At 38.5% G+C, this 20,151-nt stretch overlaps 2 protein-coding genes across 5 annotated transcripts in view; one reads left to right on the top strand and one right to left on the bottom strand.

The window, feature by feature from the left end:
* Positions 1-10,131, top strand: part of LOC114851960 (EMILIN-1-like) — a 20,392-nt gene extending 10,261 nt beyond the window's left edge. Inside the window, exons 6-14 of one of the 4 annotated variants that reach the window (XM_029143900.3) lie at positions 554-1,372; positions 2,799-3,132; positions 3,348-3,569; positions 3,648-3,896; positions 4,866-5,057; positions 5,596-5,703; positions 5,875-5,892; positions 6,015-6,149; positions 6,472-10,131. In XM_029143900.3, the coding sequence (XP_028999733.1) occupies positions 554-1,372; positions 2,799-3,132; positions 3,348-3,569; positions 3,648-3,896; positions 4,866-5,057; positions 5,596-5,703; positions 5,875-5,892; positions 6,015-6,149; positions 6,472-6,794 (2,400 nt within the window). In that variant the 3' untranslated portion in view covers positions 6,795-10,131. Of the gene's footprint in view, positions 1-553; positions 1,373-2,798; positions 3,133-3,347; positions 3,570-3,647; positions 3,897-4,865; positions 5,058-5,595; positions 5,704-5,874; positions 5,943-6,014; positions 6,150-6,471 lie in introns of those variants that run through there. The other 3 variants (XM_029143901.3, XM_029143903.3, XM_029143902.3) reach the window with 3 other exon arrangements.
* Positions 8,126-20,151, bottom strand: LOC114851962 (GTPase IMAP family member 8-like). Its single transcript, XM_029143906.3, has 3 exons — positions 20,032-20,151; positions 13,642-14,277; positions 8,126-12,781 (listed from the first exon to the last, which is right to left on the bottom strand). The coding sequence occupies exons 1-3, from the start codon at positions 20,048-20,050 to the stop codon at positions 11,208-11,210; spliced, it is 2,229 nt and encodes a 742-aa protein (XP_028999739.1). The 5' UTR covers positions 20,051-20,151; the 3' UTR covers positions 8,126-11,207.

Genomic DNA, 20,151 nt, shown 5'->3' with positions numbered 1-20,151 from the left:
AATAATTTCCTGTCTGTCAAATAAACACAATAAAGCCGGGGTCTGCAACCCTGGTACTCGAAAGCCAGTGTCCTGCTGATTTTCCAACTCACTCTGCTGATTACCCAATTGGATAAACACACCTGGTCAAGGTGATCAGTAACAGCTGGGGGAGGAAGAGTTGGAAAACCAGCAGGACACTGGCTCTCGAGGACCAGGGTTGCACACCCCTGCACTAAAGTTAACAAAAAAATTTTTAAGACAAATGACTAACCCAGAAAAAACAGAGTAAACGACTGAACAGTAAGAACATAAGTGGTACTATTACTACTACTACTACTACTACTACAGTACCACTACTACCACTCTTAATACTACTACCCACAAGGTAAATAAGTGGCCTAATATTGCTTTATAATTGTAGTATTACTGTAGCACTGTCAGTAGTAGTAAAGTTATTATTGTTAGTGTAGGAATAAACTACCATTGACTTTGATAGGATGAATCACTTAAGTTGAGCCTCGCTTCTTCAACCTTGAAGCACTAAAAGTCAAGTTACTAATGTGCTTTTCAGGCTGGTGTGGAGGATCTGCTCAGAAAGCAACAGGAGGACAGAGAGAGGATTCGAGCTCTAGAAAAGCAGCTAAATGCAATGGACCTTCGCTATCAGCAGAGGCTAGATGCTCTGCAGCAGCAAGCAGCACCTTTGCAAGGGTGCTGCAACAAAGTCACTGACCTCCAAAATCGAATCACAGATGTTGAACGCAAGATCAGCTCAGCCTCAGAGAACTTTGATACTCTGCAGAACCGCCTGAACAAGGAGCTCAGCATTCGAGGTAGTGGTGGAATCACTGGTGATCGGAGAAATACTGTGATTGCAGAGGACAGGCTGGATGATCGGTTAAAGGACCTGGAGAGGCGTATCAATAACACTGTGCAGCAAACTGAACAGAGCTCTGCATACCTTGAGAGTGACCTAAAGGATTACTTTCGTCAAGAATTAGGTGACCTGAAGACTGTATTCCTGGATCGGTTTGATGACCAAGCGTTTAGGATTTCAGATATAGAGTTAGATGTTGGCTTGTTGAAGGACAAATTTGGCGACCTGAGTAAAAATTTGTACAAGCTGGAAAACAAGACTTCCCTTGTGAACCAGAGACTGAAAGAATGCAGCTGTGGAGCTGGAGGTGAAACACAGGAAGCAGGAGAAGGAACTACAGAAGCGGGAAGGGGAGACACCTCCAACACCAGACTATCGGGTGTTGGAGGACAAGGAGATAATTTAACAGAAAAATCTTTGGAGTGGAGGGTTGTGGCCAATGAGGATCAGATTCGACGATTTAACATGCGGGTCAGAGACCTGTCAGTGTCCGGAGACTCTCTATATGACAAGGTAAGAGCCAGGTCGGCATTTTAGTGTTTGTTTGAATATCATAATGAAATGCAAATAGGGGAAATTGTTTTAAATGGTTTTACACAAAATTAAAGTGTGTGACAGGATCAGTGACAAAGATCCTGATGACTACCTCCTTATCCACAGCCTCCCCTATTTATCTATGTGAACCTAGTTTGCATTATGTTGAATGAAGCAACATTGGATGCAAATTCTCCTTTTTCATGAATTAAACTGAACCCCAAGTTGTGAGTCAAAGCACTTGTGTAGCACAAGAGATATAATAAGGCAGGATATGTTCTATCTAGTGATCAGTGGGCTTTTACTGCATAAATGAATTACTAATTGTCAAAATGTAAAGCAGTGTAAAAATTTACAATAGGAGTGAAATCATGTGCCCGTCATGTCATGTGCTTATCATAATCATTAGACAACAATAGGTTCAAGCACTTAAGGTTAAACATACACAAACAAAGTGGGCAGCTAGAGACTAGATTTACTCACTGCACTCACTGCTGGTATGGCCTTTAACTGCCCAGAAGCATCTGGACAAAAAGGCTGCAGAGAGGAGGATAACCTCACAACAAAACTCATCATGTCATTAAATTCAGATCCCGACAGAACACGCACAAAGCCAAACGCAGTTCTATAGAAAGCCAAATACAAACTCGCATTGTTGTGTTGTAAATTGCTAGTCTAATTTTGCCAAGTGGTCTCACGAGGGCGATTGTCCACAGACGTCATCTTACAAAATCAGCTTCAGCTACCTAAATTAGTTAAAAGTATAACTATACAGTTATAGTGGGGAAAGAAAAACTCTTATCTTTTGTTGTGTTTTGGCAGTATTTAACTAAACCAAACCAAGTAATACAGAATGTTGCAGCTCCTGAGACAGTCAGCACATTTGAATTAGGACATTAGACAGATTAGATTAGATTGGATTAGATTAGGTTTTTAGTGACGATGAAATGTTGTTTGTGTATTTGTGTGCATAGTTTTTATATTCTAGTGTACAATTCTGGTAATAAAGTGCATTATTCCCAGCAGGCATTTTACCTTTGAATCATACAGTAGTTGTCTCCATGTCATGATCATGGTTGAATGGCCATTGGATTATGTTTTGATCTTGAGATAAATCAACATTGTTGGGCAACGTCTTAATGTCAAAATTTTGTTAAGATTTTGCAATTTTAACAAATCCTTTTAGCATTAAATGTTGTTTTCAACACCACGAAAAATATAAATTTCAGTGTTGATTTATAGGTATTTTTTACAAGCATGTTGTTTACATTAACATCACAACAATAATTGACATTATTTTAACCACATTTTAATGTTGAAGGTTGGTTGTGTGCCTGCTGGGTTATACAGTATTTGGGTTAGTTTAACATGATCCTAATGAATGAACGTTTCAACCAACATACAGGTTTTGGACCTGAGCCATGATGTCCGTAAGATAAAATCTCTGACTGGCGATCATGGTGAGCACTTCAACCGAATTGTGACAGAGGTGGAGATGCTGGGCCACGACTGTGAGCTGTGCAGTAAAGTGGAACAAGGGCTACAAAGACTGAAAAACGATTCCCAGGATGCACTGGGAAACATGCAAGGTCACATCAACAGACTCCAAGTAAGACTGGACTCAGAGAAAGATGGCTGCTTTCACATCTGTTCGAACCTGCAAGATGAAGTACACTTGCTCCAAGAAGATGTCAAAAGGTGCAAGAGCCAGTGCAAACCCAGCTTCAATAAGCCCACAGGTCAGATGAACCTATTAAGTGCTGCTTCTGTAAACCTTTGCTTTTAATACAACTAATTCATATAGTTTCATTAGGGAAAAATCACATTTAGAAAAGCAGATACGTATAACTTGTGTGTGAACCATTCCAGTGAACCTAGTGGGACAGAGATGTTTTCCATCTGGTCTTATATCTGATAAATAATCAAAGGTCCGTGTGACACAAACCTCCAATAGATGGTTCTGCTGCGGGCAGTGAGGGGACAAATGGCCCTGGGTTGGATACTGAAAAGCCTTTAGATGGCCACAGTGTAATTGGGGGCTCCATCAACAACAACCAGTTGAAGACGCTGCAGGGTGAACTGTCTGAGGTCATTCTCACCTTCAGCTCCATCAATGACACCCTGAAGGGACTGGAACACACGGTGCAGAAACACAGCAGTGTTATTACTGACCTTGGTGAGTCCATCAGTTTAACAGTGGCACTGTGTATTATTTACTGCAGCTTTCTTAGATAACATTCATAATTCTCAACAGGAAACACCAAGGACAAGATTATCTCTGAGCTGGACAAAATTCAGCAGGAGGTGACAGAGCACACGGAGAAAAGCCATGATCGTTTGGATGGGATAGACCAAGATATTCGAAGACTTGAAAACACTGTTCTAGTAGAGATGGGAGACTGTAAACGATCTGCAGATGGCTTAGAAAAAAGGCTTTCAAAGCTGGAAGGCACCTGTGGAAGACTGGATGGTGTATCTGACTCCATTCACAAGATTAAAGAAGGTTTGGTTCTTTTACAGGCTTCTTTTTTTCTTTTATAATACTGAAAATATTTTAAAATTTAAATATTTACATTTGTACACAATACAGAGACACCATCTGCTGAACAGTTCAGAATTCAGTTTTACTTGGATAGAATCCATTAACCAACAAAAGTGAATAGGCGGTGGCACTATATAAATACAACCTTACAAAGCAAAAAACAAAAAATTCCACATAATGCAAGCTTTTATCTATCCATCTATCTACCTACCTACCTACCTACCTAGTCATAGTTGTTGTTTTTTATTTTGATAGTTACAGGAGAGGAAAACCTCTGTAAGTTTGTAGTATCTCCGTTAAGAGATGGTGTCACGGACTCAAGGTAGCGGACCCACACGCACAGCGGAGACAAGACTTGAGTGGTAACGCAGTTTACTTAATTCGTGGTCAGGCAAACGAAGGTCAGTACACAGAGTAGGCAGGTTCAGTACAGGCAGGGTTAGACAAGCAGTAGTCACAAGGCAGGCTAGGGTCAACTTACGGCAGGGCAGGATCGAAGGCAAGACAGGAATCAGGGTCAGGAGAAGCAGGGTCATACACGGGTTTCAAGATCATGGATACGAAACGCTGGATTGCTGGCTGTAACATAAAGAGACAATCTGGCAAGGTGCTGGGCTTAGAGGTGGTGCTTAAATACTAAGTGGTGATGACTAAATGACAGACAGGTGAGTAGATTAGAACCGGAAGCAAGGCTGACTGAAACTAACAATGACTGAGACAGGTGGTGACAAAATAAAACCGGAAACGACTGAGTGCAGTGGCCAAATGACATGAGCTGTGACAGATGGTTCATAGGGACCTGATCCAACTTTAATTATTATATAAACATAATCTAAATTAAGGTTTTAAGCTTGAAGAATCATTAGGTGCTATTTTTATATTTCTGTTTTATTTTGTGTTTTTATGTGTTCTAATGTTTTCTATATTTAGGATTAAATAGACATGTCACAGGTCTGTGGACATGTGTTGCTGGTCTAAATGACTCTATCATCCATCACGAAAGCCTCCTGGACTCTGTCCAGAAGAATCAGGACGATCTTCACAGCAAGATGAAGAACCTGAACTCGAGCCTAAACCAGGTTCTCAGCAGCCAACAGACTTTTTCTGAGGATGGCTTGACTGGTGAGTTAGATTATTATTGATTAACCATTTCTAGTTACTACAGAGTGGTCCAATGCAAATTGATATTTACTTTGACCTCTTCCTTTTGACTGAGCTTTGATTCAGGGTTTAACCTCTATGCGAAGCAGAACTTTAATTAGTCTTGGAGAAGTTTATCATTAGAAGTGACCTTGAAAACTTTTTCTGGTCATCTGAGCCAGTGTTATGGTTGTATTTTCCTCCTCTATATCAAAGGCATATTAGACAAGAGAGCTGCATTTGTAGTAATTGAGGGTTTATAATGTATGCTTTGCTGCTTTTTAAGAATTATTTTCAGTGTCTATTTGAATGTTTTTTTTCTCAAGGTATCTTGGATATTTACATGAATTACCATTTTAATCTCTTAAAATATAAATATAATATAAAATTACATGTTTTCTTTTAGACATAGTCATTTGTTGTTTGGGCATAATTATGTGTAATCCCACTCAGCTTTAATTTAAACCCAGACCCAATAAAGAACACTTTTTTTCTAATGTTTTTTCATATTATTGGTCAGGTGTCCGTGGACCTCAAGGCGACAGAGGCTTAAATGGGCTGCCAGGGCCCAGGGGGCCTCCAGGACTTCCTGGACGACAGGGAGAAAGTGGAACACGAGGTCTGCCTGGTACAACCAATTCCTTATGTCACTACATTTCCTGGTCTTGTAGAATTAGAAATAGGACCTACTCTGTAATTTGACATGAAGGTAAAACTGTCAAACAACAGGGCTTTCAGCTCATAAAATGCTTAGATGTGTATTTCCTTCATTTCTAACCACTAATCTGATTTCTTACAGGTCCCAAAGGTGAACCAGGTACAAGCTTTTCTTGGGACAAAGTTTGACTTGGTAGACAGGAAGGGCTGGTAACTGATGTCACTTTGAACTGAATGTGACCTGTCCATGTGCACAGTTGTGAGTCTAACTTGTGTTTTCAGGCTTACCTGGTGCTGATGCTCATGTGCCTAGACTGTCCTTCTCTGCTGCACTCACTGCACCAATGGAGAGAGCTGGAACCATCATATTTGACAAGGTCTTTGTCAATGAGGGAGACTTCTATGACCCAAAGACAGGTAACCACTTGATATTTGGTTCAGCCAAACGGCTTGTCCTTGTGATGGTCACTGAAGCCTGAGAGGTGTGGTTCATGTTGGATAGGCCACTAGTGCTGTTCAGAGACTGCAGAGAGAACATGCACACTTCATACACAAAGGAACCTGATTGGCTTTGGGACTCTAACCCAGGCTCACTGCATCAGCATCATTCTTTTCATTTGAGCTTACTAGTAGTTGTTTGTTGTTTTTTGAGAGATTATACAGTGTAGTAACAAGATGTTTACAATATAGATTTACTTCTCATATCTCTGGTAACACACTTTGACTTTGTCACCTTCAGGTATTTTCACTGCTCCTGTAGATGGACATTACTTCTTCAGTGCCATCTTGACGGGCCATAAGAACAAGAAAATTGAGGCGGTCCTGTCTAAGTCTAACTATGGCATGGCCCGGGTAGACTCTGGAGGCTACCAACCCGAAGGCCTAGAAAACAACCCTGTGGCTGAAATTAAAACCACTCCAGGTTCACTGGCCGTCTTTAACATCATACTGCCTCTGCAGACTCGGGACACGGTATGCATCGACCTGGTAATGGGCAAATTGGCACATTCTGGAGAGCCCCTTACCATCTTCAGCGGCATGTTGCTGTATGAAGACATGTGACAGCCACATTCTGAACAATCCAACGAATGAATCATATGACCTGACACTCCCACAGACGGAGCTGTCGCTTTTCATTCAGGTTTCCTCATTCAAACCCTGGTTTTGAATGACAGAATCAGGCTACATCAGCAGAAGGCAATTTGTTGCCTGATGTCCTTAAATCCAAACAATTTTGGTTACATAATCTTATCTCAGCAGAATTGTTTTTAATTTTGTTTAGCTGACTCCTCACACACCTGCTTCCTGCTTGTAACTTCTGACATTTGAAACGAAGGGATGGTTTCAGTTTACAGTTAGTAGGAACAATGCAGACAACAGTCTGATTCACAGTTGTCCTACAGTGTAATCAGGAAGACCTTTAAGGACATGCATTGAGCATCTGACCAGTCTGTTATCCATGACCTGGATAGTGCTTGGCTTGGCAAAATGCACTTCCACAAGTATTTGAGCAACAATATATCATTTTTGCAGTATTGTAGTAAATACTGCAAGACGTCATTATGTTATTTTGTCATCAAACTCTGTTCAAGCACCCTTTTTAAAGGGTGTAATTTGTAATTGGTTAATCTAATATTTCTGGTAACTCTCTAAATCAAAGCAGTGTGTCTGCACTTTATTGACATCATGAGTGCTTGACTTTACAGTGAATCTGTTGTGTTAGTGTACAGATTTAAAATGAAAGTTCAGTAACAAGCTCAAATACAGTTCAGACATTTGTGGTCCAGACTGTATATTGTAGCCCTTGATGTGTAAAGCAAAAATATTTGGGTCAATTCAACATGCACAGTACAAAACATCACGTCCACCCCTTAAGCAGGTCAGACATCATGGCAACATGTGCATGTGACTTTTGAAATATTATCTCTGAAGATTTATTATTGCACATTAAGTTTTTCTATTGCCATTAGTATCTAATTGTGCATGTTATAACTTGCACCATTCGCAGTGTCTTTACTCTGTGTTTCAATTTGAAACACACCTGGATGGTACCTTCACCCACAATTTTGACAGTTTAACATCAAGTTCAAGCTAACTCCTAATTCTATTGTGTCTCCATTGTGTTACATGATGACTGTTTTTTATGAAATAATTCATTAGTGAAGACAAGTGTTGGATTACAAATTATGCAATTTATGCAAATGTTTTTTGTTGTGAAAGTCACAGATTTGTAGTATCTGAATCAGGGAAGAAAGTGTTTTGTCACAGTGGGTCTATCCACCCAGCAGATTGGCAGCTGCATTACCTCCTCAAGCCTGATGTTCATAACATCACTGAAGCCAAAAACAATCATTTCTAGTGTGTAGTTTAGAGCCGATCTGATATGAGCTTAGTGTGTTAGCTTAGCGTGAACATGACTGAGCTCTCTGCACGTCTAAAATAGGACACAAAGTGTGACTAATAAGAGTACAAAGACATTGTTCAGTGGACAACAAAACTGCACACAGGTTACAGATAAATTTAGAAGTTAGCTTAGCATGACTTGGCGTGACTCATAAGAGTACAAAGACATGGTTCAGTAGGCAAAACTTCATACCAGACCGAAACGTAGCAGTGAACAAAAACTCCTTTCCTCCAATAGCATGCTGAACAAAACAGGAACAGTCAAAACGTTGACCAAACAGCACCAACAAAGATAGCAGTATCAGTAACCCAGCACTGACTGAAGGCTGGGTAAGCATATAAAGGGGGGGCAGAGGGGTACTATAGGCACAGGTGTGTGGAACGGATTTCACTGACTTCACTGAGGAAAGGAGATGCTGAGGGCATGGCATGGTGAGAGAGAGACAGAACGGCTGCCAAAGACAGCCAAGGGATCCTGACATCATGATTTGATGTTAAACTATTAAACTGTTGGGTCATATACCACTAATGACATATGGGACAGACTAAGTCTAATATGTCTAAGTCTAGTATCTAATAATATCCAGTGTTCCCTTTTTTAAATGATTCCTTGAACTCTGGAACCTATGGACAAGAGCAATGGAAAATCCCCAATGGTCAATGAAATCATTTGAAACTGCCAAACGCAATGATAAATAGTTTGAGGTGGACATGTGTGTACTTTGGAAGCTTTGGGGCTCTTCAACCTCACAAGACTACAAAAAATGTACTCAACCCTGCAAACTGGCTCTGAATCAACTGGCTTAGGACCCTTAAAACACTAAGTTATTGAGGATTTTATACCAGGAAAGAAACAACAACATTGGCTTCTCTGACAAGTGACATGATATTCAAACACAAACAAATGCTCACTGAATGCCTGCACTTAGCCTGATTCCGCTGGAGGTTTCCTCCAAGCAGGGTTTTCTACACTGTTAACATTGTATTAAAATTCATCAATAAACATTTAACTACAATGTATTGATTGATATTCCATTTAAGAGTTTGCTTAATGTGCGATTTGTTCTTGTGATATAACTGTGTAAGGCCTTAAACCTTACTTTGTGTCTTGAGCTAACTTTTTTTGTGAATTGGTGATATACAAAGAAAATTGAGTTAAATTGAATTGAATTCAGTACATTCAAGTAACACAATTATCGACAGTAGGTATAAAAACAACAGCTGTAGTTTCTTTTCTGAGTTGAAAATGCCTGACTTGCTCTAAACATTGTTTTCATGCATTGTGTGGCTAACAATCCCATTTTGGTGGAAGCTGGATCTGCACTTTATCATTTGTAAGTGTGAATTACAGTAATTTCAAATACAGTTGTGCCTCGTAACACAACATTTAGGAAGGAGTCAGTAAATTGGAGAATGTCTGTGAGTCATTAAATGTAAAAATATTTTATTTGTTTGTTGTTAATTGGCACAATATAAATAATCTGAATACAATTGAACAGAATTGTTTATGTGCTGTTTATCTTCTTGTAGCTTACTTTGGAGTAAAACTGACTGAAACCCAGATTTTAACTATGGAGTTGATGTTTGCATGTGACTATGTGAAGAGACATGATTTTGTCACACACTGTAACAATGAATTCATATCATGCATTTAATGTCTCTGCAGCCCGCTTGTAAAACTGCTAAACATCGAGGCTCTGCTAGATCATACAGTACACGGTTTTGGACGTCATTCTGAAGGAACAGTTGCTAAAGAACACAATTACCTCTCAAGGATTTGTGTAATTAGTATAATTAGCATTATTATTTCCTCCCATTACAATACAAGCAAAGCATTTAGCAAATAAAACTTGATGTCTAACTTACACTAGCTTCACCTGTCATGTCTGCTGTAAATGTACTTCTTCCGCCTGTGTTTCTCTGTTCTGGTCTCTTCTGTTCTGGACTCTAATGTCTCCAGTTGGCAGATTCTCATCCAATGAACCATTACAACATGCATTTTGTCTGCTGCTCTCTTTCCTCCCCTTTATGAGGACATTTATAACTGTAAATATAATTTATGAATTGATATGTCTGCACTTTTGTTTAGGTTTGTTTAGTTCGTTGACAGGTAAATATGTTATTGTAGCGGCCACCTCTGGAAAGCTGGCAGGTTTAAACAGTTGTGTGATTATGTGGTTAATTGAAATATATTTATTATGTACTGTATGTAGTGGGAAGTCAGGTATATCTGTTTGTTCTAGGCATATCATAAGGTACTGTAGTGTGACATAGGGCATCAGGGTAGGAAGTGAAGAATGTCTACTGTGCAAGAGCATTCCAGGAATAGTTGGTCTCATTTTGTCCCTTTAGGTAACCAAGTAGAGACTGGTTCCACTGGAAATAAGGAAAAGGACAGATATCAGGCTCCACCAGTCTGATTCTAGAACTAACTAGCTCACATGGAGGGTTAAAACCCTCTCCCTTACTCTGAATGGAGGTTGAGGTTGAATTGGAGGTCTGGCTTAGAAACATGACTTAAGTCCCAGACAGACTTCCGGGTTCCACACACAGCTGACATTATGTTGTGACATTTGTTTATAGGTCAGAATCAGAATCATTTTTATTCACCACGGTTACACAAGGCAAACATGGAATTGCATCCGGTCTAACTTTGTCTTTTCATACCCTCGTACCAAACGTGAATTATTTACATAATAATTAGATATGTACATAAATTGTTTACATAAAAAGAAATCAAAAATAGAATACAACTAATTATTAGGTGTGTTGTTTGTGGTGGTAAAATCAGTCTTATTGTAGATTGTTTTACAGACACTAAAACATAAAATTGGTTTATCAGAAACCAAAAGATTACATATTGCTTTATTGGCATGTGCCCAGAACAACAGTTCTGTACAACCGTATGCCATCAGTGAACATAGGTTATGAGTTCGTACTATATTCTATTACTTAAACCCAAACATACAACCAGAAACACATCAATACATAAAGTCAGATTAAAATATCTCAAATATCTTCATCTTTTCCTTCTTATTAACACCACCCTTGTCTTTACTTCCCCATGTCTGGTTAGCTTTTCCTAACACTATTGCCTCTTCCCCGTTCTGTTACTTTCCCCCTCTGTTTCTTCTTCTTCCTAACCCCGTCCCCCTCCTGATTCATTTTTATATCACTGTTTATATCACTGGTTTTATCAACTTTCATCTCACTCTCCATTTCTGTCTCATTCTCTTGTTTTGTTTCACTCTCCACTTTTGTTGCACAATCCATTTTTGCCTCACTCTCCATTTTTTTCTCACTCTCTTCTTTTTTGTCTCCCTCTACTTTTGTTTCACTCTCCACTTTTGTGTCTCTCTCCACTTTTGTGTCACTCTTTTCTTTTGTCTTAGTTTCTACTTGCGTCTCATTCTCTACTTTTGTGTCTCTTTCCACATTTGTCTCACTCTTTTCTTTTGTGTCTCTCTCCACTTTTGTGTCACTCTTTTCTTTTGTCTCAGTTTCTACTTGTGTCTCACTCTTTTCTTTTGTGTTTCTTTCCACTTTTGTGTCACTCTCTATTATTGTGTCTCTTTCCATGTTCGTCTCACTCTTTTCTTTTGTGTCTCTCTCCACTTTTGTGTCACTCTCTACTTTTGTGTCTCTTTCCATGTTTGTCTCACTCTTTTCTTTTGTGTCTCTTGCCATGTTTGTCTCACTCTTTTCTTTTGTGTCTCTTGCCATGTTTGTCTCACTCTTTTCTTTTGTGTCTCTCTCCACTTTTGTGTCACTCTCTACTTTTGTGTCTCTCTCCAATTTTTTGTCCCTCTCTACTTTTATGTCTCTTTCCATTTTTGTCGTACTCTCAACTTCTCTGTATCTCTCTACATTTGTCTCACTCTGCCTTTTTGTTTCCCACTCTGCTTTTGTCTCACTCTCTATGTTTGTCTTTCTCTCCATGTATGTCTGTAGTACAGGTGGTTTGCTAGCTGCTGGGTAATGACCCACTAAGTTACCTTTGAAAAGTCGTGTCAAAGGTTCAGTCACTACACTGAAGAAAGACTGGGCTGGAAAAAGAGACCTCTCATAAAATGAGGATCTTCCATTTGAAAGGGCATCTATTTTGTCAAACAGCTCTCTGACCTGATCTTTGTTTCCCATGTCTTTGTTATTGAACACATGCCAAAGCCCACTACATTTATTCAGCAGCTCCTGGAGGTTCTCGTCTTCTCTGATGAACTCGTCCATGTTTGTGTTTTCCAGTCGATCTCCATAGGTGAAAAGGACCATGGTGTATTTACAGACACAAGCACTCAACATCTTCTGCAGAGTCTCCGGCCCCTTTTGTTCTACTTCGGTAAATCTTCCAAGCTGGATTGTGAGAAGGAAGACGTGAGGACCTGGGAAGCTTAGGTCTACAGCTCGTATCAGCTGTGACCTAACTTTTTGTGGAGACAGCTGCGTGCTGAACAGTCCAGGTGTGTCCACTACAGAAATTCTAAGACCCTGAACACGACCTTCTCTTTTCTCACTTTTCAGCGTTACAGGGGTGGTGCTTAACATGCAGTTAAACAGCTTCCTTCCCAGGATGGTGTTTCCTGTTGAACTCTTGCCTGTTCGTTCCTGACCCACCAGCACCACAGTCAAATCAGGATTGATGTCATAACCTGAAAATAACATAAGCTGTTAGGACTCGAGCATTCTGTGAAACATTCTGATCATCAACACTCTTTGATGATTGTCAGGACACAGCATTCACTTTACAGTAACAAGGAATGTCTTATGCAGAAGACTATTTGACATTTATTTAAAACTCTATGTAAGAGTGAAAGTCTTAATACAAAAGGCATTTATTATTTCTTTTATTGACATCTTTAAACTGAGATACATTGCATTTGATGTGTCAAAATGACACACCTGTAAAACTTTATGAAAACATGTTCTTTAATCCAGTTTCCAGCTTTTTAATGCAGAAGAAAAGCATTTTCTACTTTACAAAAGCTTCATAACACCATGACAACTTTTATGGTAAAAAAATGTATTTTATGGTTATTACTGTATATTATTAAATTTGGGAAGAAGAGAAGACAAGTTTCACTATAATGTTACACAAAGTAAATATCTAAAGTGAGAGTATTTAGGTAAAGAGTATAAAGGTAAAAATCAATAGTAAACCTATGATGTTCCTAATGTTTAATCAAGATCATAAATCCACCTATTAATTAATATATACTATGTAAACAAGTAAGGTAAAAATTACATAGTTAGCTTAAGCGCTTTCAATCACTTTTTTCAATCACTGAATATTACTGTGTATTGCATGACGTCTTCTTTTTCGTTGAACCAGCTATAGCTCCCACTATAGCTCCCACTGCAGCTCCCACTGCACTTCCTATAGGACCCCCCAAAAAGCCGGCTACTGCTCCAATGGCAGCTCCCTGCTGAACTGCTCGAGTAAATGAATTCTCTCCCTCTGCCCTTTTCCTTGCTTTTTTCCTATCCAAACTTGGATCTGCTTTCATGAGACGTTCAGTTTCTTCTCGGATGGCTATCTCGGCATATTGGATCATGTCATTGCTGAAGCACCTTCCTCCATTTTTCACAACCATTGTATTTATTTTCTTCAGCAGATCATAGACCTGAGATTTATCCTTGTCTCTGTTGTCCAAAACGTGATATCCTCCTCTGCACTGATTGATGACATTCTGGAGATCTTTATTTTGATAGATGAGGTCAGTCACGCAGACCCCTTCCTCCTTTATGTCATCCCCATGCGTGAACACAATCATTGTGTAAAGGACTGCTCTGTCGCCAAAAATCAGCTGAATGATGTTGACTGTGTCTTGCTCTTCTTTTGTGAATCTGCCTGGCTGGAGAACAACCAGGAACACATGGGGACCAGGAGAGGTGAAAGAAATGCATTTAGCAATTTCTAATTTCACCTGCTCTTGAGTTTTACTGGTGTCAAACAGACCTGGAGTGTCAACCACAGCCAGTGTTTGACCACCACATTCAGCAGCTTCCTTCCGACAGAATTCTGTCATTGATGAAGACGACATCTTAGATTCGAACACTTTCTTCCCTAAAATAGTGTTTCCTGTTGCACTCTTTCCAACTCCAGTTTTCCCAACAAGTACAATCCTGAGGTGTTCCTCCCCAGTCTCTGTTGGAGAATTAGGACAAAAGCGAGGTCAGAAAGTATAAAACTTTATAATGTAATAAATTACAGCAGCTCAAATTGTAGGACTTCTACAGTAAATGTAATGTTTAAAGCAGCAGTGTTTGTCATGCGCTCACTCCTTTTCAGGAAGAAAATGTACATGACTTCAAGAAACAATGTATCACCTGATACAAATTGTACAGTACTGATGGCCAACTCTTGTGTTTATCTGCATAGGTTATTATGCATTGGTTATATATGGAAACCAACAAAATAAAGCACACCATGCTGTGATCCTCACAGTGACTGATTTGATTTTGACAGAGTACACACAGACTGAACATTAGATCAGCTTTTTTTCTGACTATTTAACACGACCCTTTGTTATACTAATCTGTATAAGTTGGAATTGTTACCAAGATTCAGACAGAAATGTAAAACATGCACAGATGCCACAATGTAGTCAGGTAGCAATGTTTAAATTCCTCTATGTTTTTTTTTTTTTTTAATACCTGTGGCTGTAAACCTTCCATCAATATTTGGAGGGCTGACTTGTGCTCAAGCTGTTTATCAAACCACCTGTCTCCCTCTCCCTCCCCATTTTCTGCATGTTTTCTCTAAGAAACTAAACACTGTGTCTGATTAAAAACTCTTTCTACTGGCCTTGCATCTATGATAAAAGCAGCTGCTTAAGTCCAAGTCATATTGTCCAAGTGCAATATGAAGTAACATATAAGTGTATATATATAGGTCTTCACAAAAAGTGTGAGTGTTTCATTTTTAGGAGGCTTATAACAGGTTAGTGAAATCTGAAATATGATGACATGTAGCTGTTTTGTATAATTAGTCTGATTTTTCAGTGAAGCTGCTATAGACTTCACTGTCCTTTATACTTTGAGCTATTCTCTTTTCCTCCCTTTTTGTCCTTAGACCCATTAACATACTAATCCACAGGTTTTGCCAAACAACCATCTAAAGTCTGTTGCTCTTGTTTTCTTTCTATCATGCCACCAGTTGAAGCAGAGGTTTTGCTGGAGGTCTCTTTTTTTTAACTTTCCACTGTTGCTATTACACTTTATTAAATCTATGTAAATGTATCATGAGGGAAATTATAGGAAATTATATTTACTGTTCTTACAATGTAAATATTTTGTTGTATGGTCTAACTAAAGGAGGTGATATATTGTGAAGGGCCCATAAATATCACTGTCTGTAACCCAAAACCTTCCCAAAGGACCATTGGCTCACTTGTTTCTCCATATATCAGGTCTTCATTTATCAGAAGCTGGGTGTCAAAATGTGGGAGGACAAATGCTGTGATTATGCAATGATTATATATTTTGTCTTTGTTGAGCTACATTTAGAAAGGAGACACTGTGTCAATCATTGGATTAAACGTTGATGCATTTCACAAAAGTCTGTTTTTTTCACAGTAAAAGAGTCCCAATCTAAAATGTCTATTTAGGCCTGTCTTAATTTAAGTCACTTGAAAATACTGTACTTGGAGGAAAAAACTATATTGCAATATTGTGGAGTAAAAAATAATCAATTATCAGATTACTGACTCTGGGGCTATAGATTATTATTACAGGTTATTTATTATCTACAATGTCTTTTCTCTATCTTGAGTGGGCATTATTTTTATATACATGAATACCGTATTTTTTGGACTATAAGCCATTACTTTTTTCCAGTGCTTTGAACCCTGCGGCTTTAGGCCCCACCATTTGGGGGGTGGTCTAAATGGGTGCGGTTCAATCTTATTTAATTCTATTGTGTAGTCAATTGTGTCGAGCCATTCACACCTGAACAACCAGTACCATGGTTGGTACTCCAGAGCCCGTATGAAAGAAAGCACCTGTATGTGATTGACTTGCTGACCGCGTTGGATGGACAGAGTCAACGGAATGGATTCTTCTTTCTGTCCTAAATAAATGGCTTGTTGTTTAGCCAAAAGTGAATGTACTCTAAAGAGGATGTAAAGACATTTCACTTATTCTTACACGCAAACCATGCGGGAGTTGCTGCGCTCAGCAGAAGCCAAAACAATCGCCATCTTAAAGAAGTCAAGACAAGTCAGGGTAAGGACAACTCAGCATTTTGTCAGTGGCTACAAGGAAACCATCAATGAAACAGTAAAAGAAAGACCCTGAATGTGTGTGATGAAGTAATTGTGAGGCCGTTTAATTCGGACAGTGAAGACAACGACTTTAGTGGTTTTAATGTGCAGAAGGCAGGATTATACTGCAAAGTCCAATGGGGTCTATAGGGTTAAAGTTACAAAAAAATGCCATTTGTGTAATGTCATTCTATGTAAGGTAAATATCTCACGTTACAATGTAGACTCGTGCGGCTTATACACCAGTGTGGCTAATATGAACTTTTTCATTAAAATCTAGTGGAATTAAACTCTGATGCATGCTATGGTGCGAGAATTAGGGTATATGTTTACAGTATGTCACATGTATGTATATCACAGATAGTCTTAATTGTTTGATAGTCTCAGGAAATATGAGAGAACAGTGAGAAATTTCTGAAAGTTACTTCAATGCTCCAGTGTAAAGTCTGGTTATACACTCTATATAGTTGTATTCTGAAATACTGGAGTTGGTAGAGATTAAATAGAACTTTATCAATCCCCAAGTGATGCACGTTCTTTTTTGATGGCTTTGTTGGGAGTACAGTAGTTTGTTCTTCAGATGTACAGCACACGTGTGTGTATGTGATGAGTGTAAAGTGTGCACGTATAAACAATATCTGCCATTACATAGAAGATAAATCATTTAGAGACTTACCACATCTATTCTTTTCCTTATTGTCTTCGCCATCCTCTTGTGTTGTAAATCCAAGGGTAACGCATACAGTCACAATAGGTTTGTCCTCCATATCTACATGTAAATCTTAAAGCCTGATCCTTAACTGACAAATTATTTCTCACATTCACATTTAATTATTAATTCATTTTACATTTTTATATAAATGCCTCCACATGAATCACAGTTTACTTGACAGATTAATCATTTTTCTGTTAGACTTCTCATAGCCTATACGTGTCTCCTCTAGACAATATTATAAGGACACATTCTATAAACTTTCATTGCTATGCGGATGACACTCAACTATCAACTAGATCAACTACTGTAGTCAAAATTCAAACTTGTTTAAATGACATGAAATCCTGCATACCAGCAGCACTGGTCTACTTGTGGGTCCTAGAGTCTTTAATGGGAGGCAGAGCCTTTAGCTGGAACCAGCTCTTAATAGACCTAATTCAAACGCCCAAACTTTTTTCTTTTCATCTTCTTTTGTCCAATAACCTGCCATCATTGTTCTATATTTAACTAACCTTGCCTATTTCTCTCCAGTAGTTGTGATTCTCTTTCTCTCTCGCTCTCTTCCCACAGTACTGTATCTTCTCTATCCCCTCACCCCAACCAGTTGAGGCAGAAGCGTCCCACATGCAGCTTCGTTCTGCTGGAGGTTTCTTCTTCTACTTTTGTATAGATGATAGTATCTATATGTGGCAATTAAAGGTTTGCTCTATGTGGGATTTGTTGGGGTTAGTGACGTAAGTGCCTGGAGATAACTATTTTGTGAATTGGTGCTAAATAAAAGTGAATTGAATTCACAGTTCAGTACTTTTGTTTTATATAGGGCAATAATTGTATAAAATATAACTTGGTTTAGGTCAGGTGACTTAGAACTCAACAATGTTTAGTATTATATAGAAAACAAAGCCAATGTTATGAATACCCTTTGACTGCCTAAATCTTTACTGGAAGCATTATGAAAATTTGTTCACATTACAAAAACTCTTTCTCTGAGTCACTGTTAACTATGCAACTACATTCTTACATCAAGCAGGTTTCCAGCCACATGATAAAACATGTGCTGAACGTATTTTTAGCTGTAGATTTTCCTCATGCTTGGCATATCTGGAACTATAATTAAGAGATGGTTGAATGTAAGAATGCTGGAAGAAGTCCAAAAGGGATTCAGTAACTTAACCATACACTGATGTTGAGAATCTGCCAAATGGAGTTTTAGGGGAAATTTATCTTCTGCTGCCAAAGGTATTGTTCAAGTTATATAAGTGGATTATCTAATATTAGGCTGTTTTTCGGTCCACCTCATCCACACTAGTATTGTGAGCATTGTGAGTATTTAAGTTAATCTTTTCTTAATTGATGTATTAGAGAAGGCAGTATTAAACATCACAGTCCCCTAGTGTTTTGCTTCGGTCACCTTCTCTTTTTTTCCCATCTGCCGTCTCCACAGCTTTTTCACTGTGTTGATTGTTTCCCCAATCAGCTTAATACTGTACAGCAGGGCTGAACCTGTTGATCCTGCCTCAGCTCTGTTCCAGGTTTTAGACTGTTTGTGCATCTTCTCATAGTCACAGCTTCTCTAACCAGTTTTTAAACATACTTTGGTTACCAGTTTCATCCCTGGAAGCTATTGCTGCATTTTCTGTCAGCTTTTGAAAATTGAGGTAACTTTCAGTGTAAACTTTCAGTGTTAGGAGTTCCTGCTCATTAAACAGGAGATGTGTTTGTCAGTTTGTGGAGCAGTACTTGATGAACTATCAGGCATACAGTAGGTGCCTTATGTGTTTCATCAATTTTAAGTAAGACAATGTGATTATGGACTTAATATTTGTAGATGCAAAAAAAGAAGAATGTATCTGTGTTAAAAAAATATAATTATGTATGTAAGGAGAACATAATATACAAACCAAAGAACCTGTTTTCTTAATCACAATATATATCTTGTTTCAGAGTTTCTGCTTATTTTGGAGACACTGGTCCTGCCACCTACAGTACAGAGCATGTGTTGAACACTAGCCGATAGGTGTCACATCCTCAATCGCTACCAGGTTATATTTGTGTTTGTGTTCATGTAAAGACTGCCACAGCAGCTGTTAATTATAAAGTAGTTGTCATTACTATTAACTGTAATCATACCTACCTGTGTGCTCATCATCTCTGATTATTATTAACCAGACTGAGGCTGCTGCAAGACTTGTCTTATGTATGTGAGTTTGTCCCATGGACCAAAGTGTCTAATGTATAATAATATGGGAACCTCAGAATGCCTCATGCATTTATTTGGATTTAACATGCATGAAATTCTATTTTTTAATTAACTTCTTTTCTGAAATGGTTTGTCAGGTAAAAATTAATAGATTTCATTAGCGATACTATGAAATATGTGAGCAATGTAACTCCAGAAAGTTATTCAATCACAAGTATGTGAAGTAATTCAAGCTAACTCGATGAACTGGCTGCTAGTAAGGGGAGGTCCACTTACCAGCAACCATAAGGAAGTCAAAGGCTGTGCCAAGAAACATGTTTACTGTAGCTCTACCTACCTGCCATTGACACAATTTTCTCATACTTCAATGTCAATGTACTTTTGGGGATTTTGAGAATTATTGCAATAAACACTTGCACATTTAGAACATAACACAAATAAAAATATGCCCTGTTTCTGGTAGTGAGCATATTTCCTTTCTTCTAGAAATTCTGTAATATTGGTCAAAACATGTCTCTGTCTCTGTATCACTTCTGCTTCGTGATATAAGTCACAAAACAGACGTTCACCAGTAATACAGTGAAAAGAAAAAAAAGAGTACCAGCAACATTATTTACAATTATTGTGTCTGCAGCATGATTACAGCATTCGTAAAGGTGACATCAATTTGGTTAGTGAAAATGTTTAAAATCCATACATAGTGAAATAGATAAAAGTACTTACGAGCAGATTTCTTGGCCATAGCAGCCTTTGAAGTATCAGACGTGTGCAGTGTGTTCAGCTCTGTTCAGATTGTTTGTTTGAAGAGTTTGTTTTGTTGCTCTTCCTAATATATAATATTCT

Source organism: Betta splendens, chromosome 3 (assembly GCF_900634795.4).
Source record: "Betta splendens chromosome 3, fBetSpl5.4, whole genome shotgun sequence".
In the NCBI taxonomy this organism is placed as follows: domain Eukaryota; kingdom Metazoa; phylum Chordata; class Actinopteri; order Anabantiformes; family Osphronemidae; genus Betta; species Betta splendens.
The sequence above is the reverse complement of the archived record's forward strand: the minus strand, read 5'-3'. Positions and strand labels throughout refer to the sequence as shown.

What these genes read in the sequence shown, in the direction of transcription:
- LOC114851962 (XM_029143906.3), bottom strand. An exon ending in CATCCGAGAAGAAACTGAAC is followed by an intron (nt 12,782 to 13,641) that starts GTCTCATGAAAG and finishes TGTTATTTTCAG; the next exon opens with GTTATGACATCAATCCTGAT.